At 40.1% G+C, this 14164-nt stretch overlaps 2 protein-coding genes across 14 annotated transcripts in view; one reads left to right on the top strand and one right to left on the bottom strand.

Moving 5' to 3' along the window:
• Tgs1 (trimethylguanosine synthase 1) overlaps positions 1-4720 on the bottom strand; it is a 33526-nt gene extending 28806 nt beyond the window's left edge. Inside the window, exons 1-2 of one of the 3 annotated variants that reach the window (NM_001107904.1) lie at positions 4463-4720; positions 719-783 (exon numbers count right to left, since the gene is read on the bottom strand). In NM_001107904.1, coding sequence (NP_001101374.1) covers positions 719-783; positions 4463-4566 — 169 coding nt within the window. In that variant the 5' untranslated portion in view covers positions 4567-4720. Of the gene's footprint in view, positions 1-718; positions 784-2109; positions 2211-4462 lie in introns of those variants that run through there. The other 2 variants (XM_039109760.2, XM_063287525.1) reach the window with 2 other exon arrangements.
• A 48-nt stretch (positions 4721-4768) lies between these two features.
• Positions 4769-14164, top strand: part of Tmem68 (transmembrane protein 68) — a 30769-nt gene continuing 21373 nt past the window's right edge. For 5 of the 11 annotated variants that reach the window (XR_005504424.2, XR_005504426.2, XR_005504425.2 and 2 more), the window contains exons 1-3: positions 4769-4902; positions 8366-8452; positions 10400-10788. Coding sequence is in view for 7 of the 11 variants with exons in the window: in XM_006237827.5 (XP_006237889.1) it covers positions 10464-10788 (325 nt within the window). In the remaining 4 variants the exon portion in view is untranslated. Of the gene's footprint in view, positions 4903-5081; positions 5222-5315; positions 6011-8365; positions 8453-9804; positions 9850-10399; positions 10789-14164 lie in introns of those variants that run through there. The other 6 variants (XR_010066376.1, XM_039109758.2, NM_001107903.1 and 3 more) reach the window with 5 other exon arrangements.

The raw sequence follows: 14164 nt of genomic DNA, 5'->3' as shown, positions 1-14164 counted from the left end.
TGATTTTATTTGGTATGGTAAGTCAGATAGGATTGTAGTGTCTTATTACTTCAGGCAAAAGGCTGAAGTAATGTTCACTTGGGATTCATCCTAATTCTACTTTTACTATAAAAATCTGACAGAGACTTCATGGTTTTTACTTTACAAAACTTCAAACTTAGACTGCAGAGATGGCTCCGTGGACTGGCTGCTTTTCCAGAGAGGGTCAGGCTGGATTCCCAGCACCTACATGGTGACTCAGAAGATCTATAATTACAGTTGTAGGGGATCCATCCGATGTCCTCTTCTGGGCATTCCCAAAATTCACGATTCCCTCAAGATGCCCTCTATGGGCACTGCATGCTTGTAGTACACTTACACACACATGCAGGCAAAATGCCAATATCAATTAAAAAAAAAAGATTTTTAAAAAAGTTTCAAATTCCAGGCTAATGGTTACAAATCAGGAAGGAATGGTAGACACCAGAGTCTAAGCCAAGCCAGCACACAACAGGAAAATCAGGAAAATAAAAGATGAACTTTGATAGAAATTCTAGATAAGCACCTGTGTGCATGTGTATGTATGTAGGTGTGTGTGAGAGAGGTAGAGAGATTATAGGATTATTTATCATTCACCTTTATGCCAGCGAGTAGAACATATTATCATAAGTTATTATGTGAATATGATAACAGAGTTAATTTTTTACCAAAATGGGGTATTCGCCTTACTCTATTTTACCTGCATTATTGCCACTGCTTTTGACATAGTAGCCTTTTAATCCCAAGTTGTATAATTTCCGATCCCTGTGAAGCAAAATAAATAATCTGCATTGGAAAAAGTTGAACTATAAACCTGGAAAGAAGAAGGAGTTAATGATAAACTGATAAACTAATAAAGGTTAAGAAAGAGAAGCAAACTGTTAATACATTTCTCTCACCTATACAATGTTTCCCCTGGAGTTTTAAAAATCAGTAACGAATATAAAATAGCATTTCTTGACACATGACAATGCTTATCATTGCTAGTTTTTAAAATTAAGTGGGATTTCTCCTGGGCGATGGGAGAAAAAAATCTGATTTTCTTTCTTCCACAGAAGCAACTAGGTATTCTCGAAGTTTTTGAATATATTCCAATAGCGGAAAGGGTGAACTCATCCACATATTAAGTTACATCTGTATACTATAATATATTCATAAACAAGAAGAATATCTATTACACAGTAGACAAAATAGCCATGGTCTGTATAAAGGTTGAATAATGTTCTTACTCAACCTTTCTTTTGCACATTAATTACTATAATTGAAAATGTCATTACTAAAATAAACCTACAGAACATTTAATAAAAGCACACCACACATTTGTAACATATTACTTTCTTTGATAGGGTCTCACCATGTAGCAGAGCCTGGCCTTGAACTTGAGATGTCATATACTCTCCTGCCCTCACTTCAGTATCCCAACTACTAGGATTATAGCATGAGCTACCATGCCTATCACTGAATTTCTGGTGACCTTCTAACAAACTTTACAAAATAAAACTCCTGTATGATTGAACACTCCTGTTTTTGAAGGGATACTTTATGAAGCATAAAAAAGATCAACAGAGAATAGCAAGGAGATATAGTGCAAATGTGCTCTTGCCACATGATCTCTAGTCCCACTAGTCACTAGAACACAGGCACCATGGGCAAGGGAGGGAGTGGGAGCCACACACAGGCATCAATGTTGTGTCTGTCACTACCCAAATACATGGGACACTGAGATATGAGGTGGAGGCAGGGTCAGTACAGCTGTCATTATGGTTACAATGAATGAATAAATGGATTGTGGAAAAAAGGTTTCTACATAATGGTTCAGTATTAAAACTCATGGCCTTAGATACACAGAATGTATACATATATGCAAATACCCATTCACACATGTACTATGGTTCATATGGGTACTGCAGAGCTATCTACTGAGAAGACACAGGAACAACAAATACACGGCTTTTGGTTTTAAAGTTCTGGGTTGGTTAGTACTGATGGTCAATCTAACACAATTTAAATTTCTCCCTGGGAGAAAAGCCTCTGAGAACGTTTGTTAAGTATCATCTTAATTGCATTAACTGATGTTGGAGACCTACCTACCTACAGGGATGGCATCATATGTGTCCCTGGCACATATCCGAGCTTGGGGGACTCTGGATTTGACGAAGTCCATCAAGTTTCTGCTGCTGTGGCTTGCCTCCTTTGATGGACTATAACCTGGAACTGAACTAGAACACACCCTTTCTTTCTTAAGTTGCAAGATTTTCATCATAGCAACAGAAAAGCTTGAGGCCAGTACTAAAAGAACCAAGATGCTCTTGGAGAAGTAAGTCTAGAAACTGGAAAGGTAAGTCTGGACTATAAGGACCACCCCAAAAGGTCTTCTTCTGGAACATTAAAGATAGTGTGAAAAGTAGCAGTAACAACAGCAGTCAACTCTCTCAATAAACTAAGGCGTCACTCCTCAGACTGTCTAGTTTCTTTTTGAGACAGTCTGTTAGTGGCCTAGATCTCTCCAAGTGCTCCAGGATGGCTCACATGACTAATTGCTATTTTAGCCCACACCTTTAATCCTAGTGTTGGGAGCCAGAGACAGGCAGAGCTCTGTGAGTTTGAAACCATCCTAGTCTATAGAATGTTTCAGGTCAGCCAGTCACTTGGTAAGACCATGTCTTAAAGTCTTTGGGGTTGTTTCTCTTCTTCCAACATGTGGACCCTGAGGATCAAACCCATGCCTTCAGTATTGGTGGTAAATGCCTTTACTCACTGAGCGTCTCCGTAGTCCATTGCTGTAGTCCAACCTTTTTTTTTTTCTTTTTCTTTTTTTTCCTTTTCTTTTTGAGATAGGCTTTCTCTTTGTAACAGAGTCCTGACTGTCCTAGACTGGATTTGAAGACCAGGCTGGTCTTGAACTCAGAGATCAGCCTGACTGTTTTTTCTTCTCCGAGTGCTGGGATTAAAGCTGTGGGCCATCACACAGGCTAGTTTAATACTTATTCAAACCATTTCTACATATTTTTTTCACTCAGTCAACCTTCACATCAAAATCTGTTAAGGATACTGGTGTTCTCAACTCTCAGCCAAAAAGAGACTTCAAGAAGACTTTCCCCTTCCAAGGCCTCATAATTTCACTGTCTATCCTGCTACAGACTGCTATCAAAGCTCCACAGACCCATCTCATATCCAGAGTTAACTGAATAATTTTACAAACAGCTATCTTAGTGCAATACGGATCTTTGCTTAGAAGGTAAATTCAGTGCAGTCTGGTTCTTTCTTTTATTCCATTACCTGCCAGCACATCTAATAGGAGCACAAAAGTTCAAATTAAATGGACGCTTGACTATATATAATGAGCGTTGGCAGCCATTTTTGCCTGCTTCTGTGATAGTCTGCCTGTCAGGCAAAGTCAAGGGAGGTCAGGACCTGTTGGATAGCAGATTTCCTGGCCTGCTGACGTAGGGAACTAGGATCTACAACTTAAGTTCAAGGTAAGGGGCTGGACATTCTATTAATCTTGGTGGAAGGAACAGGGAAGCCTCTGGATGGGAACAGATATCCAATCTATGTCAGCCATTGTCTCTGCTAGTTTGTGACTTGTTTCCCATGATACTGTAAAGTATATTAAGGCTATGAGAAATACATTTGGGGCCGGTGTGGTACAGACCTGCAGCCCTCCCAATTCTAATGCTTGTCTCTGAGTCTTCCTTTCTATCTTATTACCATCCTTACTCTCCCCTGCCCTCCCTCAGAACTGCTCAACTTTGACCGGTGCAAATGAGGACAGTGCCTTTTTAGTATTAAATTTAACATGGTGTTTTAATTCGCTTTTGAGGAACTTTCGGATATCTTCCCTCAAGTTCATAATGAAAAAGAATAATTTCAAGCTTAAATTTAAAATTTGTCGGTGCTTTTTCTACCAGAAGGTTCTTTCCAGCCAGGCAATTTTAATCATGAAACAAACATTTTCCTCAGCGATGTCTCTAAACCTGCTGTAAACAGTTAAGCCTTTTGTCTCAAATACTTAGAAGTTGTTTTTTAGTTGAAAATTTTAGTTGGAAAGGTTTTTACTATTTGAAAACAGAGCTTTATTTAGATCCTTCACCTCACCGTGTTATTTTCATTAGCTTACACTTCACGCCTCCAGCATCGAACTTGCGATTCTTCTGCATCTATCACTGAGGCGCACGACTCACTCAACCCTGAGATTGGCCCTTCACTTGTGTAAATACGAAATAACATATCTAGGGTACCACATTTTAAAAATCAAAATTTTAATAATTTCCCTTTAGTAATCGAAGTAGAATATTCCTTCATGCCCGAGAAGTTTCCAATTTCTTAGACATCGGTCTGCCCTAGAAGCAGGTCATCTGGTTTTTAGGTAAGCCTCACTCGAGCTCAGCGACACCCACATTCCTAGGCAAGGATAAAAAGTGAGAGGACCGCCAAGACTTACTCTACAAATGCTCGGGAGCAGAGGCAAAGGATCTTGTACTCCTCCTCGCGGTCTTCAATGAAGAGCAGCATTTCGGCCACGTGGCTCCACTTCTCGCAACACATTTTGTTATCCGGGCTCGCTCTTTTGTCCGCGGCGGGGCCGGGCCTCTGCTCTGTTGCTGGACACAGAGAGGCGTAACCCGCGCGGGCAGAGGAGCGGAACGCGCCTGGGGACGCTCGAGCCCGGAGCCGGCCAGGCGCGCCACCGGAAGCAGCTACGGCGGCTACCGGAAGGGGCGGTCTGACAGACGGTTCTACACCCAATGTGGCTCGGGCTTCTTCCTCTCAGGTGTTTAAAGAAAGCCGGCGCTATCTGAGAGTCCGCCTCTCCGGGGTCAACCGCGGACTAGCTGCCGACGTCGCCGAGGATAACCTGATCTTCTGTGACTTCCTTGTCAGGTGCGTCGGGCTTCCCATGGACGTCTCCATGATGTCCAGCCGGTGGCAAGCATAATGTCCAGGTCGCGGGGCCGGGAGCGGAAAGCCGGGCTGGTTCCCGGATCTTTGCGCCTGCGCCCTCCGGTCTTGGAGCCGGGCTCTTGCCACGCCCGTCGCCTACTAGTTCTCAGCATCCGCAACTCTCTCGGCTCTCGGAACGGACCGCCGCAGCTTTTTGTCTGAGGCTAGGCGTATCTCTTGTCTCATGACGGTCCAGTCCCGCGAGCCTGATGGAGCTGGAGGGAAAAGTGAGACCCTAGTGCCGAGGCCATTGGTACAGGTTAGAACTGTTGGTGAGCTGACTGAGCAGGGTTGGAATGCTGGTTTATGCTCTTTAGTACCCATGTGACTTTTGGCAAGCCACTTGGCCTCTAGGAGCAGCGTCTGACTACTTATAAAAAAGGGTTGAATAGCAATAATTATCCCACGAGGCTCCGGAGAGGATCCAAGGAAACAGCACTTACAAACTTTTATATTTGTGCAAATTCGACTTGGTCCAGATCCTGTAGATGCTGCGCTGCCGCGATCGCTGGGTTTTGTAATCAGTTAAACATTTGTAAGAAATAATATGCGTAAGTTGAACATAGAAAACTTACAGAATTTCTATATTTGGGGGAAAAAGACATTCAGCACTAGGTGCTGTTTGAGACTGGCCAACAGCTTCCTCAAAAACTAAATAAGCTCATGTTTGAAGGTTTTTGCATCATCGAAGACTTAGTTTGTGTTTATTGGTACTTTTTATGGGCTGTATAAGAACTGAGCTGATATTTGTATTTGGACCACGTTTGTGAATCGATGGGAATACTTTAATTTTTAAAGAAAATGTTTTTCCCTACATTCTTGATGCGGCTTGATTTTGAGGTCAAGTATATTTTGAACTTAGGAGTTATGAAGGAAAGAGTACTGCATTTGTAGATACACCAGTCTAGATGTGGATTATAGGTAGGTATGGCGGCATACACCTTTAATCTCAGACTTGGGAGGCAGAGGCAGACAAATCTTTTTGAGATCAAGGCCACCTTAATCTGCCAAGCAAGTCAGGTCCACACAGATCCTGTCTGAAAAATAAGTAAGTAAATAAAGATGTATTGGAGCATTATTGGAATGAGTGACCAGACTTAGACAATAATTAGAACGGTAATCATTAAGAGAGTGGGAGACTTTAATCAAAAGTAGAAGAGCATTTTTATATTGAAAAAAATCTTTTGAAAGGTAATGCACATCAGAACCTAGAGAAAGAAGCTTAAAATCACAGTTGTTTGTCTGTTTGTTTTTTATGGGGTGAAGGCATATTGGTTAAAGGTGCTTGCTACAAAACATTTGCTGATGTTTGAAAGTTGTCCTCCACCTCCACATGAACAGCCATGACATATGCTCACTAATGTACTCTCCCCACAGTGTCAGTTAATAAAAAATATTTTTAAAAAATTTAAAAAGCCATGGCATCTAAGACTTGTCCGTGTTTCTGGGACACAAGGCAGTGTTTCAGTGCACGCATATAGTATGTATTCATGAAGAGATTGGAGGAAACAATATATTTCTCACCTCAGACTTAGTGTTTCTTTGTGTTGGGGCATTCAAAATCTTCTCTACTAGTTGTTTTTGGATACTTACTTTGTGAACCAGTTTTCCTTCTGTGCTTTAAGAGTTAACTCTTCCCTTTGGCTATGCCCCACACACACTAAATCACCCTGTCTATATCCCTCCCTGCGCTTGCCCTGACCGACTGTTTGTATCTTCCTTGTATGAGCTTAACTTCCTTGTATGAGAGCATAAGATGGTACCACCCAAAGTTAGTGTGAATCTTCCCACCTCTGTTAACACAAAGGAAAAAGTTCTCATAGACGTTCCCAGAGGTTTGTCTCCTAGTGGTTCTAAACACAACATTGACAGGGAAGAGTAGCTGCAACATTGTTGCTATCTATTTTCATGTTTGCTGGTCATTTGCATAATCTCCCAAGAAGTGACTGTTCAAAATCTCTTCTTAATGGGCTTGTGTGGACTTTTCTTGTTGAACCTTTTGACTACTTAGTACAGTCTAGAAATAAATCTGCTCTTTGATTAATTTTTTTGGGGGGGGTTTGGATGTTTGTGCTGGGGGGGGGGCATAGTTTTTCCCTAATACTTTAAAGTGCAAAGTTTAACATTGCTGGCTTTGTTTAAAAGAAATTGGCTGTAAATATGTGCATTTGTTTTTATATTGTTTGATTTCATTGGTCTCCATGTCTGTTTTTATGTCAGTTTCATGTTCTGGTTACATTGACGGCAGATATGGTAGTGCCTTCAGCATTATTCCCGGTGCTCATGTCGCTTTGGTCGTTTCAAGTCGTTTGGGGATTGTTACAATTCTGTGAACGTATTTTTTTCTATTTCTGTGAAATGTCTTTGATTTTTTTTATTCAAATTTCATTGAATATGAGTATCATTTTAACTAGTATGCACACGTTAACAATATTAGTTTTTCTGAAACAAAAACATGGACTTTTTTTTAGTATCTTCTTAATTTCTTTTGTCCCTGTTTTTATAACTTTTACTGTAGAGATTATTCTCTTCCTTTGTTAAAGATATTCCTAGGTCTCTTCATCTCACTTAAGTTTTGTATGTACTCTGTGCTCATAGCTGGAGATAATATCTATCTATCTATCTATCTATCTATATACATACACATATATTACATATATACTGCATATATTACATATTATACACTTTACATGTATATATATATATGTACATATACATATACATGCTATTTTCACTGTGGCTTACTATTTGAGGCTGTGACTTTAAATGTGGAATTTTCTACTTGGTGGCCTTCAGACTTTTCTGTTTTGGAGCAGCTTGTGTTTTGCAGTTGACAGTGCTTTCATAACCTGTATAGAAATTGGTGCTATCCTTAGTTTTAGGAATCTACCTGGGTCCTAGAATGTACACTTTGTAGATAAGGGAGACTGCTATAATTCTATTACTAACTTCTCTGAGGAGGTACTACAGAAAGCTATAAAGTGAGAAGATGTTAAAAACCTATTAAAATGTAAATAAGCCTAGACTATTAGTTGGTCAGTGCCTTAAACAATAACAGCCAAAGTTTCAAACTGTTAGTTGGGCCTAGGCAATTTCCCTTAACCTAATTAGTTTACTTATTAACAGTGTTTGAATACTTTAACAGTTTTTGAGAGTTACATGTACATGTACATGTACAGGTACTGTACCACTTTACACCGAGCAGATTAGTGGGTTCAGCATCCTTGCTCTCTAATTCTAGGGTGCCTCATTATCTCTTTGATGCTCCCCAGGTCTGTCAACCACTAATTTTCCTAACTTTTCTGATTGGCTTATTTTGGGTATGACATATCAGTGGACACGTACTTCCTGCTATTTCTGATTTTTGCTTGTTTTTAATTTAGTTTATTGTGCTTTTTTCCAGGTTCACCCCCGCTGCAGCAGGGCTCTGCTCTCTGACTGAGTGGTGCTGTGTTACATGGATCTGTCATTTCTATTCAGTCATCAGTTGGTAGGCATCTCAGTCTGTCCACTTTCCACTATTATGAATGAGTCTGTTACTAATTCTATGAATTAGTATGATTCTATGAATGCACAAGCTTTTGTGTGAATGTCTTTAGTCTTTGTGGGTATAGGTAGAGGTAGATTTGTTGGGTAATATAGTAACATATGTTTAGCTTCTACAGAAACTGCCAGGCTGGTTTCTAAAGGCACTAAATTTCGCCATATTGAATTTTAAATGATCAAATGCTGGTAAATTATAGTTTAACTCTTATGGTGAATTTGTTAGTGTAATGGTTAAATTTTATTACAACTTTTGATTTTATTATTTTATTATCAACGTTTGATTTTTATTTGATTAAGAAGCACTTGGTACATTAGTGAAACACCCCACTGACTGTCTGAGAAGGTATTTTGAAAGGGTTGGCCTCAATAAAAAGGAGGAATGCAGAAACCATGGTGATCACTGGCATTCTTTCTCTGCTTCCTATTTGTTGCCACAGGACCAAGTCTTTTGTGCTTCCACAACTTTGTCATTATTTCTGATTTCCTTTGAACCATGAGCCAAAGTCAACCCTTATTGTCAACTGCCTTATTTCTTAGGTATTTAATGGCAGTGATGAGTATTTTAGAGAGAGGGTTTATGGAATATTTTTGTAGCTATGTTTTCAGTCATTTATGTTTTAACAGAACTTTTAGTGATAAGAAGAGTAACCAACACAGTGATATAATCAAGCATAGGTTGAGGAGCTTAACATCTACTGTGTTAGTCAGTGCTGCCACAGAGAAATGCTGTTCATTACAAGGAAGTCAGACCAAGTCCTCTGTTAGTCAGAATGTGTGCTCTGTTACAAAGCTACTTAGCAAGGTAATCTTGCTAACAAAATACCATACAATTGTTCTTGTGTGAGAGTCTGGTTTATTCTCTCTCTTTTACTTATTCCTTTCCTGGATCTGTCACAATGAATTTGAGATGGCTTTCTTAAAGTTATGTAATATGAAATAATGGTTAAAGATCAGACTTTGAGGCAGGCAACATATGAATGAAAGAAGGAAATCATAGTAGGTAATTATGTCTTAAAGATAATAAAGTTGTACTATCAAATGTCACATTCGACGACTTGACTTATAGCCTGTTGATACAAGTAAGAAGTGGTAGCCATTTAGACATCGTACATTTGTACATGTTTTATAGCCTTAAGCTGTGCAGAGCAGCCTCAGTGTACCTTGTGACACACCTAGGGCTGTCATTGTTTGTCAGACATTTGTGGCCATCTCCTGCCGTGCATTTCATGGGAATGTAAACCTAAGTTCCTAATGATTTTTGTTTGATAAGATTTCATTTGTTTACTGTGTTTTCAGAGTTCATGCATTGAAGCTAGAGATAGGATATTTGTGTACTTCCTGGTAAGCCAAGTTAGAGAGTGAGTTCATGCTATACTTTTGTAGCTATTTTTCAGTCGTTTATGTTTTAACAGAAATTTTCATGACTGTAAGATTAAAAAGTGCATTTTTAATCCTGTAGTGTCAAAAGAGCAGATAAGCTCTTATGCAAATCAATTTCTTTATAAAAGGAAATATCCAAGTGTATGTCATCATTTCCTAAAACTCTGCATTACAGAATCAGACACTGATGCTTTCCTTTGTGTAGGACACAGTCTCAGTAGAAAGAGTGAAAGGTTCAGTGTGGTCTGTGGAAGATAGGGGTTAGATCACAAGTTTGAGCAGCAATTTCATTCCATATCAGCATTTCCCTCTTAACCACAGCTTGCAAGTTATTTCAGAAGCTAAGCCCGACACTTTTTCACCATTTTGTAGAGAAAGCCTTATTCTCACAGTTAAGTGTTAAAACCCCTCCTTAACTTGGTATTAAAGACGACCACGTCCATAGCAAAATAGACAAAGTAAACCAACCTATTTACCTTTGTAAAGAATAACTGCATCTTTCTCCCTTCAGGCATTGCAGTAACACCTATGGCAATGAAGAAAGAGACAGAATTTGGGATTTTCATCTAAGGAAAATGATAAATAACAACCAGACGTGTGCTGCAGGGCAGGACTCCGTGCCCTACGTGACCTGTATGCTTCACGTGCTGGAAGAGTGGTTGGGTGTGGAACAGTTGGAGGACTACCTGAATTTTGCGAACCATCTCTTGTGGGTCTTCACCCCGCTGATCCTTTTAATACTTCCGTACTTTACCATCTTCCTTCTCTACCTTACTATTATTTTCCTCCACATCTATAAGAGGAAGAATGTGTTAAAAGAAGCCTACTCTCACAACTTGTGGGATGGCGCGAGGAAAACAGTGGCAACCCTGTGGGATGGACATGCGGCGGTTTGGCATGGTAAGCGGCCTGCTGCCATCTTACAACCTGGCGTTAGCACAGACACCCATGTCTGCAATGGCTGGGGAGTTCCTGAAAGATAGGCTGGAAGGGATTTTACTAGATTGTACTAGATATGTATGTCTTTTAAGTGATTTTTCCTAAATACGTTCATTTCTGTTATACAGCACTCTCAGTTACTATAAACTGAAATATGAAAATTGATATTTAAGACATCATAAACATTACTTAAACTGTCAGAACTTCTTGTTTTCCTATCACACAGTCACAGCTTTTATTGTGATGTTTTCCTATGTGTCTGTCATTTTGTTTTTATTGCTGCCCCATTCATTCCTTTTCCTCTCCCCGTCTCCACCTCTTGCTGTTCCTCCCCTTTAAGCAGTCCGGCTTCTGTTTCACATATGTATGGATGTACTCCATATGTGTGTGTGTATACATACATACATACATACACATATATCATAGATGTCTTCTTTTGCGGAAGCCTTCCTTTGCCCTTTAGACCTCATCCTCTCCTCACTGTACTCTCTTTCTGTTTCATAGAAACTGCATTTTCCTGTTTTTAAAGATTAACTGATTGATTGATTGATTGATTGATTGATTGATTGGTGTGTATGTGTGCTGGTAGAGGCCAAGGGCGTGTGTCAGAGTTGGAGCTGGAGTTAGAGACTGTTGCAAGCATCTAACATTGGTGGAAGCCGAGCTCTGGTCCTGTGCAACAGGACAAGTGTGCAGAGCGGTCTCTCCAGCCACACTTAGTTTTGTGCTTTGAGATAAGGTTTGGAAACATAGTGTAGCCACCCTGGAATTTGCCCTCCTCCTCTGGCTTCCTGAGTATTAATTGGGGTTATAGCAAATGCCACCATGCTTGGCTAGAAAAAGTCTTTTCATTTTAATTTTACTTCTTAGAGACAGGGTCTCTACATATGCCTGGCTCATCTCTGTGTGGATCAGGCTGGCTCTGAACTCGCAGAGATCTGCTTGCCTCTGCCCTCCAAGTGTTGTGGTTAAAGTGCCACCACTGCTGTTCTGTTCAGAGTAAATTTGATTCTGCCAAAGTGACATTTTAAAAGAGTGAAATATAATAGCAAACATTAAATATCAGTCATGATGTTTACCCATTTGTTGCTTGATTCATCTAGGAAGTCGGGGTGTCTTTCTGGATAAGTGAGGTGGCAACGTACTCTTCATGACTTGCGAGGCTCTGGTGTTGAACACTTAATGGTTGGTGGCTTATGTTTTTGGCTGTTATGAAAATTACCTCTGATGGTTTGTTTTCAAGGATTTGGTGGTTCTCTTGACCAATTTTTAATTAATTTTTCAACCAGTCCCTTATTTATGAATGGCATATGTTTGGACTATACAAAAATGCCAAGGATTTGAGCCATACGTCCCTTTGTCTATTACGCTTTCAAACCAGAGTCCCTGAAATGGGAAAATTTGTAAATAACTCTCAAAGTTTAAGCACATGCCTCCTTGCTCCTGGTGGAAGTTTGAAGTGGAGGGGAAGCAGGCACCTAGGAACAGAGAACATAAGGGAGCAGACCATCTTTAGAGCCTGCTGTTTTAAAGAATAATTACTAACACATTAGCTAGACAACCTGAGACTCATCGATCTATTTCCACATGTGCTAATATCCCCCTCCCGGCTCCTTCCCTCCCACTCAGCCAGACTCTAAAAGTTCCTTCACCTTCTCTCTGTCCTCCTTTCCCAGTCTCTAGTGACCACTGTTCTAGTCTGCACTTCTATAACTTTGCGTTTAAAGATTTAAAACATGCTGCTGTCTTTGTGTGGCGGATTTTACTCATGATGTTCAGTTGTGTCTGTGTGCAGCAACAGCTTCTTTGGTTCTGTACCGGGCAGTGGAGTTGCTGGGTTTTATAGTATCAGTGGTTCTGTTTTGTTTTTTTGTTTTCCCCCCAGATTTGCCATATGATTTTTTATAAAGTCTAAACTAAATTACAATTTCCCTTTCTTCATTGTGAGCAGCATTTGGGATTCCCCACCACCCCCTGGGGATTAAACCCAGGACCTCCTAATACTGGGAACTCTACCACTGCGCTACATCACGCTGCAGCTCTTTGTTACCTTTTGATGATGGCCATTATACCTAGGGTGAATGGTGTTTTATTGTGGTTTCAGCATGCATTCTTCTGATAATCAGTGAAACATTTTTTTCTCGTATTCGTTGACCATTTATATGTCTACTTTTGAGAACTTTACTCAGTGGTCACTGGTAGATTGTTTTATAATTCCAGCATTTAGGACGCTGAGGCAGGGGAATCATCAGAAGTTCAGGGCTGGCTGTTGCAAAACCAAAAGAAAAAGGGACCAAGGAATGGTGGTCCAGCATTTGGGAGCACTTGTTCCTCTTGCAGAGGACCCAGATTTTATTCTTGGCACACAGACAGTAGCCTACAGCCATTCATGACTGCAGTGTCAGGGAGTCCAACAGACTCTGCTAACTCGTCAAGCTTCAAGCATACATTGTGCTCTCCACACAGACCAAACATTCAAACACATAAAAGGAAAAATCTAAAACAAATTTAAGAAAGAAGGGAAGCGAGCTGTTGCTCTTTAGCCCATGTGAAGGGTTTCAGTTTGTTGTCTTCATTCTTTGAGCCTCTTTCATCCAATGTGCTGCCTGTGTGTGTTCTCTCACTTTGTTAGTTACTTTGCTAAGAACTTCTTAGTTTTCTGTAATGACATAGCCTACTTTAGTTGCTGGGTCCTGGGGTCCTGTCTTAGGGAAAAAAATCAAAAAGCCTATTCCTAAAAGTAACTGAGTTCCCCAGGAGTGGACTGCGTTCCTAGGGAGCTGCCTCATTAGCTAGCAGCCTTCTATAGATCTCATTTCTCACAGCTGCTGCATTAGTGATTCAACCCCAGCACATGTTCTATGTTTTGATGAGAACAAACCACTGTTGAGGCAAAACGGCATTTGACAAAGATTTCTACAGACTGTTGTCAAGCCTCAAAGTGGTTTCAGAGCGGAGGTTTTTTTTAAAGACAAGATCTCTCTATATAGTCCTAGCTGTCTTGCTATATAGACCAAGGTGACCCTGAACTCACAGAAATCCTTCTGAGAGGACAGACTTTGAAATACACTTGGTGATATGCGTCACTGAAGTATAGACTGCCATTAAGAAAACTTTCCACAGATAGCTTTTTTACACTAATGTGTTCTTTGGTAACATTATGTTCATGTTAAAACATGGACTTTTTTTTTAACTGTGAAACACTGTCAAATAACTTGATTTCTTTAAACCTTACTTCAAGATAGATAACCATTTGTTCTTTTTCCACTTTACTCCTCAGGAAACAGGTTCAGAGAAGTTATTTCAGAGGTATAGTCAGAGGATGTAGACTTTGACA

The sequence above is a fragment of the Rattus norvegicus genome, chromosome 5 (genome assembly GCF_036323735.1).
Source record: "Rattus norvegicus strain BN/NHsdMcwi chromosome 5, GRCr8, whole genome shotgun sequence".
Classification (NCBI taxonomy): Eukaryota; Metazoa; Chordata; class Mammalia; order Rodentia; family Muridae; genus Rattus; species Rattus norvegicus.
Note: the sequence above shows the minus strand (reverse complement) of the source record. Positions and strands in the feature narration are given on the sequence as shown.